At 39.4% G+C, this 15,635-nt stretch overlaps 2 protein-coding genes across 9 annotated transcripts in view; both read right to left on the minus strand.

Annotated features, from left to right (window-relative positions):
- LOC138184248 (uncharacterized) overlaps positions 1-15,635 on the minus strand; it is an 83,927-nt gene that overhangs the window by 35,874 nt on the left and 32,418 nt on the right. The gene's annotated exons all lie outside the window — the stretch shown is intronic.
- Positions 1-15,635, minus strand: part of rdx (BTB/POZ and MATH domain-containing protein rdx) — a 44,520-nt gene that overhangs the window by 19,564 nt on the left and 9,321 nt on the right. Inside the window, exon 1 of one of the 8 annotated variants that reach the window (XM_069122030.1) lies at positions 7,403-7,554. The exons of the other annotated variants lie outside the window; for them this stretch is intronic. Within the exon in view, the coding sequence (XP_068978131.1) occupies positions 7,403-7,461 (59 nt within the window). The 5' untranslated portion in view covers positions 7,462-7,554. Of the gene's footprint in view, positions 1-7,402; positions 7,555-15,635 lie in introns of those variants that run through there. 8 annotated transcript variants of the gene reach the window in all.

Genomic DNA, 15,635 nt, shown 5'->3' on the forward strand with positions numbered 1-15,635 from the left:
TAGAACCATAAGAATTTCTTCTGTTGCTAAAATGAAGAACACTGGATGGAAGGCACGTGTGAACGGGTCTCTCGTTACATTATATTACGAAGAGGGACACACGAGTCGCTCGATGCGAGGAAAAGGGGTGACCGAGGAAGGAGAACTGAACGTTGGAGGAAGTTGGAGAACGGAGAACCGCAGGGCGGGGAGGATAAGACGAATAAAAGAAGCATGAAAGAAGGGTATGCAGGGCACGCGATGGTGCTCACGTGCGCCAAGTACGGAACTACTCGAGCATCATCGAGTCGAGTACATTAGCCTCGCAGGTTCATCGGACCTGCTTCTCGATTCTCTAGCCGAGCGGAGGTCGCAACGAGACTTCTCGTCTTAACCTTTTAACCCTTATCGGGTCGGTCAATCGATACGTTAACGCGATAACCGCGGGGGCGGATTGGTCAGGTTGGTTAATCGCATCGAACCTCCGATGACAATCGAGCGTCGCTGTCGTTTCTGCGCTGCACGAGCGCTTGCTTTTAGCGGAAATTACATATTTTGATTTTTTAGATAGACGTCAAACCTGCCTTTTCGTACTTTATTTTTAATCTATATTGTTATATCATACACAAGTGATAATTTATACGTTTATCTTGTCCGAGAGCTAGCGAGACACTTGTTAACGTTACGGTAATCAAATATTTTCGAGAATCAACGAGTGATTCTGTCCGTATCGGGCCGAATTTTATATCATTTCAGTGACATCTGGGACGAGTATGTCACGCTGAAGTGTTTTGCATTTTTTTCCTATATCCTATATCTACAGTGACGCGCGAAAGTTTCGGGGCCAAATAGATTTTTCGCTTTATATTTCGAAAGCGGTATTTTGAAAGAATTTTAAGTAACATTATACAATAATAGCGTTTGCGTGTTGTGTACTATTATCTTTTGCTTATCGCGCTCCTCGTATTACTCGATGTTACTTAAAAGTCTTTCGGTTATCGTTTTTCGAATAGTTAAAAAATACAGTTAAAAATTCATTGTAACCGGAAATTTTTGCACGCCGCTAAGTACAAAGGTGCGAAATAACAGACAAAGGACGATGGAGGAATTTTCCTCATCGACGTGACACGAGACCCTTGCGTTTTTCCTAGTAGGCATTCTTTTCCGTGACGCCGAACGAACTGTATCGCGGTATAGTCAGAGATTAGGTAAGCGCTTTAAAATAGCATCGAGAAAGTGTAGTTTCGCTTGTATATTACGAAATATAAACATTGTCGAAGAGCATACATCTTACATCACTTTTAAACAGAATATTTATTAAAATAGATTTATGATAGGATTTTTGAAGGATCCTTAAGGAAAGCTTCGAGGATGGATATATTAGTTGGTAGGTTTAATCGTATCGAGACATAGATTTACGAAAGAAAATTGATGAGTATCGATTTGAAATACGTAGTACACAAGTTTAGCCCACAGACCTAGAAAATATATTGATGTGGAGGAATTTGCATGCGTCATAAGAGAATAGTATTACCATACCAATGTGGCATTTAACGTTTGAACTTGCGTATATGAATCTCCTATTGCTACCTCGATTCCTCCAAATAGATTCTTAATCTACGAAAAGCTATTACAGTAATTGTTAATCATCATCTGCGCCTACAAACAGCTATTAAAATGGATGAAAAATTACCATTCTTTAGCCACTTTTCTCAACGACCATCATCATCGCCATTAAAACGAATAATCGCGTTGTTTAGCGTTCATTCTATTCCTTTTTATCGGTTAATTTCCCACCACCTTTAAACGTAATCACGCTCATTGCGTAACAATGATTGACTAATAAATCGAAGCCTTGTTTATTTTCCAGAATCACGACAATACGAAGTAATTTTGTTTGGTATCGTTATTTCTGGAAATCAATACTCAAACCGTGCCACTCGAGGCTGATAATAGGTACACGAAGGTAGAACGGCGCTTTTTCTTTTCCCTAGTTTACGACGCTTTTTATCACGCCGTGCTATCTTTAATTTGATAATTATAGTCCTTTAACAACTCTGATGTAAACGTGATACCGAGAAGAAGAAGATGGAAACTTGTATAAAAAATCATCGATGTTTCACGCCGATTGTCAATTCAATCGATAACCGTTTATACTCGAACACCCTGCAACGTGAATCTTTGATTCCCGAAATTAGCCACACGTTCGACTTTGTACATTCAATTAATTATTATCACATTGATATTCGTATATTTCACTATCGAATTTTACTAACGTTACTATTATATCGACTTAAGAAAAGAAGGAAGGTATGTCAATTCGATAATTTTCCAAGGAATCTGTTCTCTAAATGCAATGTACGCTCTTAAAACGTAACTTAAATACAGAATAATTAAACAATTTCTGACATAGAAATAGAGCATTATAACTAAGAAGTTTAAATTACTATATACTTCAAGAAACACTGAAATTGCTGGAGAAAAGACAAAGAAGATGACTAATCTTACATTTAATTCAATGAGTGTGTTATTCTTCTATGGTAAGCTGTCTAGTCAGAATTATTTCTTACGGAAGTAAATCACACCGAGCAATTGACGATATATTAAATAAATTGTCTGATTTAACCAAATTTAATGGCGAAGTAAATAAAACGATGAATAGCACGTCGAAAAAATGGTTTCCTTTAAAATGTTCTCAGTGTTGACACACCCCTCGAAACTAGCAGAGGATCGAATAAAAGTGTTCATGAATGATCGTGACACCGGATGGATTAATATCAGTATTTATCCCCTTCCAAAGGACAACGTTTCGGCTTACGGATGCCGTTTGCGTTACATTCAGAGGTATGGAGGTGAACTACATACGGTTAAATTGTTGTTCAACAAACGGGCGCTCACGTAGCAATGGAAAAAGTGTTTCAACCGCGCATACGATTAACCGCGATACTAAAAAAAATAAGAGTACGTTGCGATAAGCGATTCTTACATCTTACAGACCGCATTTCCTGCGTAGAATCGTTATGCGAGTCCTTGCTTTTTGGATAAATATGTTCAGAAGAAAATTCTAATTTCGCAGAAGACCGCAAAATATTCGATTTTCATTTTGAAATTTTCCAATCTTCCGATGGAATCTTTCGAATCTATAAACTACGACGAGTTATAGGATATTTGAAATTTTTAGATATTATATCGATGCTTACTACAAACTGTGATATTGTATAAAAATAAATCATCGAATAGCTATGTCTTGGGACAAATACACGATATTTTTGACATTCGAAATGCGGAAGTATTTGTTGCTTCGATTTCGATGCTTCGATAAGATACACGTATCTCCGTTTCCGGAAGATATACAACAAGTGCTTGGTAAACGAAAAACGGCCTCGTTTCCCCCCTTTCACTTTCCAACACACGCTGCTTGCGAGCAGCAAAAGTGCAGATAAGAGAAATCTCGCGATTAAGTTACTCTTACTTCGCTGTAAACGCGACAGAATGAAAGAAACGACCGAAAATTTTCACCATCCACGACGTAAGACAATTCGAGAAAGTATTCTGCATTTCCTTCGCGTTGGAGATTAAATCTTCTAGTTTCTTAAATGTCGCAATATAATCATAACATTTATCACATTTCTCGTCGCAGTGTCGCTATAAAAACTAAGAAATGAGAATATTCGAGATAAATCTATTGGCGAACATGCAAAGTCGACAAACAGGATTATTAAAATGCCGATAAACATCTCTATAAAAATTCATGAAGCTGTGAAGCGAGTCATAGGATGACAAAGCCGTGAGACGATAAATTACCCAGCCATAATGTACGTAGGATCAAAATTCGTGTGGATTTAGCATGTCACATAAAATAAAAGAGAACATAAAATAACAGAGATAAAGATATCGCGTTACTTCCGATTTGATTTCTCTATTCTTCGAACGTTGCTCCGTTAAACGATAAGGCTTCTTTCCGTAACCGCAGGTGTTCCGTGTTAATCTTTGCCAGAACGAAACGTCCAAACACAAAGGGGACGACAATTCGCTGACAAAATCGCCTAACAAACAAAAACGGAGAAAGAACAATTCGTTTGGACGACACGCGGGAATAACAGCTGAGAAAGAAAAGAGGCAAAATTCGGCTGCGAGTAATGTAAATCTGGTTTGAAAAGGCGAGCGTGGTACATCCATTCGTTAAACCTCTTATCCGTCGACATGTTAACTGGCGCCTTTTGCACGACGTCCCTCCCGTTCACCGACGTTGCCTCGCTCTAACTTTCACTTCCACGTTTTACTCCCACGTTGCTTTTGCGCTAGATATACAGTCAGAGGCGTCGAACGAAAGAGGAAGAGGGCCGATATTCGGGGCGCGCGGTGTTTCAAGCGACATTTTGCCGAGAGAAAGATAAACGGTTTTATCGTGATTCCACGTTTCAAGCCAGGTGAACGTAGGGTGCGTGGGTGGGAGGGAACGTGACCGCTCGTGTGCATGCTGGCGATCCGATTTTGTGGGAAACGAGAGACCGCATCCCAGCAACGACGATTTGCAGATCGCTTTTTCTATGCACGCGTGAGTGTAGTTCGTGGAAGGAATACGGTAACGCTTTGCTGATCGGTTATAGGGAGCAATCATCTTGCGATCGATTAGCGAGAATAAACGTATTTCCAGGAAATTTTGGCTATGTCTTGTCCTCCATTGGATGCAAGTGACACGTCAATATCTGACATACACTTGTTTATTTTACATATGTAATATTAGATGCTGGTTCTGAGTAATCAGTTCCAAGAAACGACGAGAATAGTCGATCGATTAACGAAGCAAAATTGTCTGATCGATGCATGTAATACTACTGTGCAGAGGGAACGACAGGCCAGTCAAAAGTTCATACAAATGCAAACGTCTTAATGAAGATCAAGCTGTACAGATTTATCTAATTCGACCGAATCTTTAGTGACGTTAAATTATTTGATATATAAAGAATTCGTTTCAAACAGACGTTATATGATATTACGAAATACAGTGTACAAGAGATACTTTTTATACGTAATATAGTATACGCGAATGAAACGATTTGTTGGAGAAATGGAAATATGCGAAGGAACAGAGACGAGTTCGATCTATTCATGGGCATTTGATGTTGAAATTTTGTCAATCGGGCCACCCGATTTCGAATCTGTTGTATGACGAAGGCGTGGGCCAGGCCAAGAGAACCCAAGGGAAAGTAGAACAGAGCTCTGACGAGTTCACCGGTGAAAACGAGGAAGTTAGGTGAAAACCGTCTATGCTAAGCTGAAACAACGCAATTATAACGATCGCGCGTCTCACACTGAGAATGATTCTCGAGGAATTGTAACTGCGAAAAATAAAAGTTATTTTTCAAGGTACCTCTAAGGAGAATGTTCGCAGCAAGTGTGTTTTATAATTAAAAGTAGGTTGGTCTTTGTACATTCAATTGGAGGAAAAAGTGAAAGTTTGCGTAGAGATTTTGTAATTCTATGGTTGAACTAGAACGTCTTCCATACTGATATAATTTGATCTCTTTCGTCCTTACTTCAAATAATCATTCGCTATTTTGCAATTTAACGCATAAAAACTGAGATTTATCTTTTTAGCTTGATACGAGCCTTGCGTTATTCATAACCTTTCATCGTGAATTTAATTCACGACTGTCTTTTGTTATCTAAAATTAGACGCTGGAAGTTATTTAATTAGCTATAAATACACACAAAGAAAGAGGCCGCTCATCTGCATAACAAAGCATCTGTATTTAATCACATTGAAATCTAATCTCCTCGTACATATAACTCATATGCCGCTAACCATTAATTTTGTTAACTTACAATAACGAATGATCGCCAATTTAGAGACAATAGATCGTCGATTATACCTACACCAACGATACTTTCGTTACATTTGCGTTGAAAAAAGGCCAAGAAATAAATTATGTCGCAAAGAACGCTAACTTCAATATATTTTTAATTTCTTATCGAGAAGGTTTTAAGCGTAGACTGTTTTAATTACGAAAGTTAAAATGAAATAGAACGAACGGAAAAGTCAATGAGAGAGGTTTCGCAACGTTTTAATAAATTTGCGTGGTTTCTGCGACGATTGGTCATCCGAAGCCCGCCGTTTTATCTGGTTCCGCGCACGAAGAGAAACGAGGACGATGGAAGATGCGAAACCCGAGATCGTCGACAGAAATCGGAAACCGGACGAGGTCGCTGTCGCCGGAAAAGTCGCAGAAATTCCCGGTCACGTTGTCGGCGTAAAGCGAGAAAAACAGAATACCCGTCTCCATTGTGAATCCGCCTGCAATGTTTTCGAGAAATCGCGCAAACAAGACAACGAACTGACAGAAACTGATTGTTCGAACTGTCCTACGGATGTTCGGATGTTTTCATTAATGGCTAATCCCTTCTTACGACCATCTTTTCCACGTGTTAAATTCGAAACTTTTACTCTTCGTACTGTATTTTCTCAGATTTCCAATAAGCATATTACCTATTAATTTTTTTATACGATTTTATATGTAAAATAAACACTGTTTTCGATAGACACGCGGTTTCAGAAATATCTTCGTGTTGAATGTCTAACAAATTTTCTGTTTCTTCCTATATATTAAGACAACGATAAAAGACACGGAAACAAATTTCCTGTGCAAAATCAAGCAAATGGAAATCCAGCAACAGCGGGTAGAACGTTTACCGCTTAAAGCTCGTAACGATCGAAAGTTTCCTCGTATACATGGGCGGATAAGCGGATTTCGCGAGCGGATCCGAGTCGAGAGAAGTTGCAGGCTGCTCGTGCGACACGGCCAATTTAATCTCAAACTTTCCGGACGCTATCTTCGTGCGTGCGGATCAGGCAAACTCGTGGATCGAGGAATTAATCCAGAGTTTCCTCGTTAAGTAATTTCACGTTTAAAAACTGCTCCGAAGTTAACGTCGTCACGAGGAAAAGTCACGTTTCGCACGTGCTTCGATCAACTTGGTGAAACGTAACGAAGGAATATATCGTGGATGAAAATCCGTGAAAATTCTTCATCGAAGTCGATAGCTTTTGCTTCGTATCGATGGGATTGTGTTTAATAACACTTAATAGTAAACGTATAGGAACCGTTGATCAATTAGGATAAGATAATTAATCTTATCGTGGCCGACAATATGGAAAATATCTAATCGGTTGACTCGTACTTTAAATTTTATAACGTTTCCCTATATGGAATACTTATATGCAACGTCTAGGGACTGTTACTCGATAATTAAGTCTTCCCATACATTGTATACTTCGTACAGAAAATTCTGCAGATGTAAAAACAGCGAAAAAGAAGAAGACATGTCTCGTCGGTAGTATGCGTCGCCAATAAAAACACGCGAATCGTGTCTTTCTAACGACTCGGTACTTGGAATTTAAAAGCAGAAAGAATTTACTCACCTCATAATAAGGTGTGGTATGAACGACAAGTCACATAGAACAATAGCGAGGGGAATCATGTTTAACGTCCGAATGTTGTTAGCGAATACGCAACGCCGAGCAAATTCCAAATCGGCTGGTGGAAACGATTTAGATTGATGTAAAGACTGTTGCAGAGGAAAGCTGGGCTCCGTGAGCAACGATAATTCGCTTATTCGTGCGAGGCAGCGCGAGACAGATGCCAGCCGGTCGATTTTCGCAGCACAGTCAGTAGACGAGTGTGGAAGAGGGGCGAAGTCAAGGCTGATGCCTGGCGCAAGCTGACTGTGATAAGACAAAGGCTAACTCTCTTCAAGGGCGCGGCGACGACTCGGTGGTGCGCGCGCGAGCGTTTCGCACGCGCCAGCTTGTCGCTACGCGCCGCGTCGGGACAACGCGCGCAGAAAACGGAGGACGTGAAAGAAGACACACCGACACACAATCGCTGTTCAGCACACCGATCGACACACACGGAAAGCCACGTGTGTAGCGCAAACATAACCACGCACGGGCCGCGTCCAAGGAAAAGAAAAGAGAAGAGAAGAGAAGAGAAGAGAAGAACCAGTTCGTCCGTGAGACGGAACGCGGCGTTCTTTTCACGCGTAGGACTCATGTCTGACGATAAAATTCGATAAAACGGCCAACTGTACACCGTTTACGTGCCTCTACATACGTTGACATTGAGACCGTAATGGACACGTGTCGCGCGACAGCGACACCCAGGAAACCAACGCAACGGTTCGCGCACCGCTCTGACGTCGCTTCACGTTCAAATTGCTTGATTCGTTTTGCGCTGTTAGAGTATCCTGTCTCGCGCGTCGATTTTACCTTCTGTTCCGTCGAATACATTGGCAAATGTTTTTGACAGAGTAAGATGGATTGATTCGAATTGACGTATTACAGCGGTTCTCAACGACAGGTGAGCGAGTCTCGATGTTCCTAGTACGTGGGTGTAAATATCGGTCAAATGTCGTGTCGGATAAATTTTATATGTTGGCGAAATTTGTACGAACGGGGAAAAAGGATAGAAACCACCGTCGGAGCATTTAGTTACGATTATAATTTTAATGCAAATCGATGTTAAGACACAGTAGCTTCCGTATTGCGATGCTTCGAAGCATCGAGTAGCATCGTCAATCAACGCATGTAAATAAAACGAGTCGAGATTGCTTAGATCGCGCAACAATTCTAAGGATGCAAATGATTCTAAAGAAAAAAAAAGAAAATAAAAAGTTAAATCGAAATGGCTCTCTAAGTGGCTCGTCTAATTGTAACAAATTAGATTCTACGATAGAATTTCAGGCAAAGATAAATATAATATCTTGGAAGCGATACCTTCACAACGTCGGATTTTCCCAAAATTAGTCGTAGTATCACTCAATATCAAAGCTGTTGCGCACTTGATTAGACTCATATTACGTAAACGAAAGATAAATCATTTCCTCGAAATCATTTCGCCAGGAACGTAGTAACTACCAGTAAAATCTAAGAGAAGTCCAACGGGCATCGATGAATCCTAGACATGCAGATTAGAACGATGCATATTAATGTGACTCACGTCAGCGGAATTATCATTGATGCAAAGGTCAATGTAGCGTTCATCCTTTCTTTTTCTTCTTTCTTTTCAGGTTAATAAAAGTTTAATGAGACAACGTAAACAGTAATAGCTTTGCATTGCGCGAGTTAAATCTAAATCGTATTTTCATCCCTGTTTTTCTTATTTTTCTCGTTCTTTCTTCTTTCCCCCTTTCTGCCATTTCGTGCGTCATCTTCTCAATTATTTAACTGGCATTTAAATTCCATGAATATCGGAGAGTGTCATCGCAACAAATTGCATCCCATCGAACTATTACCGAATAAATTATATTCAGTTACATTTCGATTAAAATACCAAGGTAAGCTGAAAGAAATGAATCTATAACACGTTAATACGAAAAAATTTTCCATTGTCTCGATTATGAGAACAGCTAGTTTCATAACATTGTTACTAAAGATTTTAATCTATTTACTACTCCGAGAGAACATTATCTATTCCACGCATGGGATTCCCATTACAGATATCCATGGTATTAATAAATTTCCTATTTTGTGAGAATAGTCTCGTTATTCCATAAAAATAATCGCTCCATAAATTTCCCATTATACGTAAATACCAAATTTCATGAGGAATCTGTGTTACAAAGATTCGCTGGTATCAAAAGTAAAAGAATCTCGTAACACGTAAATTGATCACTTTCCAAACTACAGAATAAACGATTAAGAAAATAAGTAAAGCAGATTTTCTTCCATTTGTATATCGTAGAAACAACCTACTTCGTAATTCTAATCTTTATTCTGTTGGAATAAAACGATATTCTCACACACGCACGAATATTTTAAATTGTTCGTCAGTAACACACTCACTGACTATTAATCAAATATCCATTGCTTTATTAAACGTATTAAATGGTAGATATTATGGTAAAGATTAAACGAAACACCTCACAATCAGTAAATCATGCTGAAAATAAAAGGTTACTCAACCCAAAGCTTTCATTTCTGCTTTAAGAACTAAATAAAAAGGATTAACGAAGAAAAATGATCGAAAAGCATCAAGATAACACTTTTTTGTGTAGTTAAAATCAAGGTGGCTAACACGTACTGGAACTGAGTTAACAACAACTAATGATCGGTAAGGAGACTTAAATTACCGTCAAACGTACAAGTGCACGGCGCACGTGATATTTCCAAGTCAGCCAGTGCTTCTGTATCTGTTCACCGCAATTAGGTACTCGGGCTGCGTTTCCGTAATGACAGAACTGCCGGGTGGACTTTCAAAGAATTCCAGGATGAGTCGTGCATCGTTCTCTTCGCTATATTCGCTCGCTATTTACGACGTTTCAATGGTACGCCGCGCGAACGTGACTCGATTCACGTCCTATGTCTTCGATTATTCGATTCTATCATTATTTTCTTTTCTTTTCACATGTATATTTCTTTATATCACGATGTACGTGTGAAGAAATTGTTAAACGATGATTACGTTTAACACGTATCGTGTCACGTTTGCCACGACGCGTAGGAATCCAAAGAAAGACGAAACTTTTGTCGAATAAACAAGAATGAACGACAAAATGAAAATGTTGCTTTTGTAAGTAGATTTAGATACTTCACTGTAAGCTGTAAACCTTTGGCTTCTAACCTTCTCGGATACGGTGATTTGATACTTGTCGCGTAATGTCATCCGACACTTGAGGATAACACGACGCAAGAGGATTTATCATTTTGATGGAACCGACAGTTATCACAATTCATCGCGAGTAACCAAGGATCGCAGAAAGATGTCAAGAATGCCCAAGAATAGTTAAGAATTGACGACTTCACTAAAAATCGCCATGAATCGCTACGAACATCCGAAAAAGTCATGAGCAATCGCAATGATCGTACGGTATATGCAAATGTAAAGGTTAAAGATTGAAGTACTCGGGAGGTCGAACTTTTGTTAGTGTTAATAACATTTTTATGACGTAAAACGAGTTAACAGGGTAACTCGAATAGAGCGCAAACAATTATTCATGATTTCGAGTTTAAAGAACCGAACAACGGGACGTTCAAAATGGATAGAGTTGATTAAATCTACTTTGAAAACGTGACAGAAAACTTAAACTTCGATTCACATTATTTATATCCGTGAACCTTGTCACTCTAAACTCTAAAACTCTTATCACAAACTCAACTATTATTTTCTATTCTTCGACTCTAAATTTTCATTGACCCCAAACTACCACATAGATCATTCCGAAGGCACCTAAAATTTGACAAACCAGAAACCTCTGTTCCACGATTTTAAATGTTTACTAGTCCTATTGTAGCAAGGATCTACCGCGGGAATCACCACAGACACCCAAAATTTCACTTTAATTTCGCTCTCTATTCACAAACTCCAGACGTTCATTCATTATTCATGACACGCGTCCCTTGAAATTTCCACCGATGCCCGGTAAACCACAGAATTACTCGTGAGGCGGCTCGAAACACGAGAAGCAAAAAGGAGGTTGTTCTCGCCGAAAACCGCGACGTTCGTGGAGGATTCCGTGGACCGGAGGAGCAGTCGAGTGACTTGGTGGCTAATAAGCCGGCCGTAAGGGCCCATCTGGAGGGAATGGACCTCGCAAATTGGCCATGAGGCCCAAGGTCGTCCGGTATATCCCACGTAGCGGGGCCAGTGGCCTCTGTTGGAAACAAGTCGGGGTCCAGGGAGCTTCCCTGCCCTTGGCAGGATATAACACGCCAGAACCAACAGGAGAAAAGAAGCCCTATGGCCCTAGAAGGACGACCAACCGACCAACGGCAGTCCTGGCGAGTTAAGTTCTCCGCTCCCCCAGGTATAAAAGAAATCTCTTCTCTCCGGCTGCCTTTCGAGAAAATGCCTACGAACTTCGACAGGCCACAAGAGCCACACAAAGGGGATCTATTTCACTGTTAGAACACGTAACACCATTATCCTCAAGGGTATAGAATTTGTCGACCATTTGGACAATGACAACGTGAGACTATCTATTAGAGGAGTTTACTAAGTCTTTGGTAAATACTTATCGTTTTTTTTCTTTAGGTAATTAGGTAATTAGGATGTTACACGAGTCCTTCGTAAGCTAAAGTGACGCTAAGACTCTATTTTTTGCTCTGTTTCTACGTCTCGTTACGCAAGTACACGATTAATATACGATTCTTAAGAAGCAAAAATGATTTACATCCATAAATTCAGTTTCTACAGCAAGCTCACATAAATAATGCTAGATTTCAAGGTAAATTTAGAAGATAGTGTTCGTGACATCATTAGCTCTTTTTATCGATATATCAAAAATGTCCAAAGCAAAGCACGTATTAATTAGAGTGACAAATTTCTATCTGGTTTCCATTTCCTTAATCGTATTCCTAAAAACAGGAATAGCAGGATTATAGCTGACCGACTCTAATCGAAGGTTAATCGCGTAATTTGCTACGTGTTCGATAATACTGGAATCACTGTTCCAAGTTGTGAACCACTGTGCAGGAGCTTTTGTCCGGCTCCCAGGCCAGAGTGCAATTCGGGTTAATTGGAGAACAAGGGCGAAACTTTACGCCGAGCGAGGAAGCTCGACTTAGATGCTTTAGCCCTTGGCTGTAACTTCTCGATCAAGAGTATACTGAAGAGAATCGATTCGGAGGAATTTCGAAACGACCGTACAAACTTTCTTCTTCCGCTTTTTTTGATGATAAGATCGATAGTTAGGAAACAATGTACCGATAATAACGCAGACTCGTATTATTATTTATACAGTTAAAAAAAGAAAGAAAAAAGAAAGAAAAAAGAAAAAAAGAAATATGGGATCTAAGTAGAAATATGTTTCGTCCAACAAATAATTTCTTTCGTGATATTTCTACATATTGCGAATATTCTGTCTATTCCGGCACCCTCAAACTTCCCATAAATGGATATAAATACTATCGACATTTCTCCGTTTTCACGAAACTCATCCACATTCGATCCTCGATCAAGCAAACAGGCCCAGGAATTCCTCGGAGAGAACCGACCATCGTCGACAAACCATTTCAGACGCAGACACACCCACGTGTTGGCCACCCTTAACGTTTCGAGGAAGAAGTGAGAAGTGGTGAGGGTCTATTGACATTGGGTATCGTTCTACGTATACGCCGGGCAAAAAGAAAGAAACAGGAGGGAGAGAGTGTACGAAAATACGGTTGCCGTTTACAAAGAAAATCTTTCCACAAAAATGCTATTGTAAGATTTTCGAACGAACCTTTGAATCCTGTATACACTGAAAAAAGAAGGAAAGAAGCGAAGAAACGACGAAGATAATAGACTTTTTCCTCTGAAAGAAAATTTGTGAGCTTCTATGTTAAAAGTATTCGACGAAAAGTTTCTAATAAAATATTGAAGCTCTTGAAAAAAGTTTTCTTTTATTCATGGTCTTCTTTAATATTTAATAGTATTCTTATTTTATATTTCATAGATGCTGTAAGAGGTATATACGTATCGAGTAGATAAAAATATCGAGGGCAGAAGGTCGAGGAATTGGTAAGATACAATTTTATTACGTATTAAGAAAAGCTAGGATTAATCTTTAATCTTTAAATAAATTAATCTGTTACGTGAACTAATTTATACTTGCTGGAAGATATAATTACCGATTGATGAATAAACAAATTTGAAGAAGTGGAAATCTCTTTTCTCCGTTTTTCCTGAGTAATACGAATCCATTCATTTTCTAACGTACAACCTCACGTCATTCTTCTAACCTTATCAAAGACAATGACCTATAGTTCATGTGCTTACTAACGATGTCTTGTTAATCTACTCCATTTTCCTCCTACCATTAACACAACCACCATCGCGCAAAAAGTCTCTACAAAAACGGCTTCAAGACCTTCAGACATTCTTCTACATTCATTCCTTTCTCGCAAGGAAAACAGTCACATGAAGCTTCGTATAACACTGCGAATTTCAAATCCGAGAAAATATTCGTACTAACCTGACTTCCATCCTGTTAAACCAACACGTCAAGCAATGCACGAAATAAATCATCTGGCAGTCCGCTACAAACTGACACGTCGTCTATCGCTTCCTTCAATCGACCCTCTTTACCTGCACTTTACCTCAACGGCAAGGAAAAAATGGGAAGGGAAATTGGAGAAATGGTGGGGGTGTTCCTGACCCTTCGAACTTTCAGGAAGCTTCACAGAACATTATGAATGAACATAAGACAAAAGATTCTAAAGGAAAAGAGAGGGGTTTATTCTTATAATTTGTGTAAGTGGATCATTCAAAAAATTATACAATAAATCATTCAACAAATTATACAATAAATCATTCAACAAATTATACAATAAATCATTCAAAAATTATACAATAAATCATTCAAAAAATTATACAACAAATATACATTTATGAATAACCAAAGAAATAAAACCTAGACATTAATGATAACGTTCATTGTAATTTGGATACTTGTGACACGAGAGACACGCTACAAATCGTCACAAGTGTTAATGAAAAATAACATAATCAGAGTAACACAGAGTGTTATCTGTCTAACGAATTTAGTCCACAACTTGTGTCCAACTTCTACTTGCATAAAAATCCAAAGAAACAGAAGCAAACAAATGAGAAATCTATAGACCGGATCAGACTCGAGAAACTCGAGGAACCTTTTTAAACCTTTTCAAATTATTATTAGTCAAAGACAGAAATCTAGACAGAGAAACGTAAGATCCTTCGGAAGATAGAGGAAGAAGAATTCGTGGAAGACGTGAGACCGTTTTTCGAGCTTTTGCATTCCACGAAACAGGCTCGGTAAGCCAACGAAGGGAAAGAGTGAAGAGGGCGAAAAAGCAAAGGGGACGTCGGTTACGGCCCTGTACCCTTGAAGCTGAAGGTTGCCGCTAGCGAGGGACAACCTTCCTTCCTTCCGTTCCCCCTCCACCATCGGCAAGCGATCCGCTGCCTCCACTGCCGCCGCCGCCGCCGCCGCTGCCGCCCTGACGCGTCCGCCTTTGTGCACGGCTTTATTTCATCGCGCACCGGACATCGATTGGCCTCGACTCTCTCCGTCGCGATATAATAATAGCGTTGAAAGTGTTTTTCCGACAAGACTATCATGGTACGAGACTAGAAACGAGGGTCCGCTGTGGACTTCCGGGAGAAAGATTCTCTTGGAGTAGATAGGGTGGTGCGAGGTGGTATACAGAGCTTCGTTTGTGGTAGCTGCTGCAGCATGTTTGGAAAGATCGAACAACTTCAACACGTTCGATTGCCCCGGTGATCGTCGGTTATTTAATTTTTTAGAATTATTAAAATAAGGCAAATTTCGTAGGCTAACAAATTTTCAAGGATGCAAATGATCTAGAAATAGAAACATGTGCGCAAATGCAATGTAATATTTTCCAGAAACTAAATGTTATTGCACACAGTATATCTCGATCTATTACGGTTCCCGGGGAGAAATATATTGTACTTGCAATTCGTACAGGTATCTTGCTATAACGTTATCGCTGTTCGTTAGTTACGCACTTGAATTTTATGCTCAAGAGACTCTTTAAATGTTCGAAGTGCTATTATTTCGATGATAGTAAAGCGAGATAGAGGCATACAACATTCGAGAATCGTAACAGGTTTAATATTTTGTCGACCGATGAGTTTAGTACGACGTAAGTTATAAACTAATATTGGTTTCGT

The sequence above is a fragment of the Bombus flavifrons genome, chromosome 10, assembly GCF_040668555.2.
Source record: "Bombus flavifrons isolate JBK064 chromosome 10, iyBomFlav1_principal, whole genome shotgun sequence".
Lineage (NCBI taxonomy): Eukaryota > Metazoa > Arthropoda > Insecta > Hymenoptera > Apidae > Bombus > Bombus flavifrons.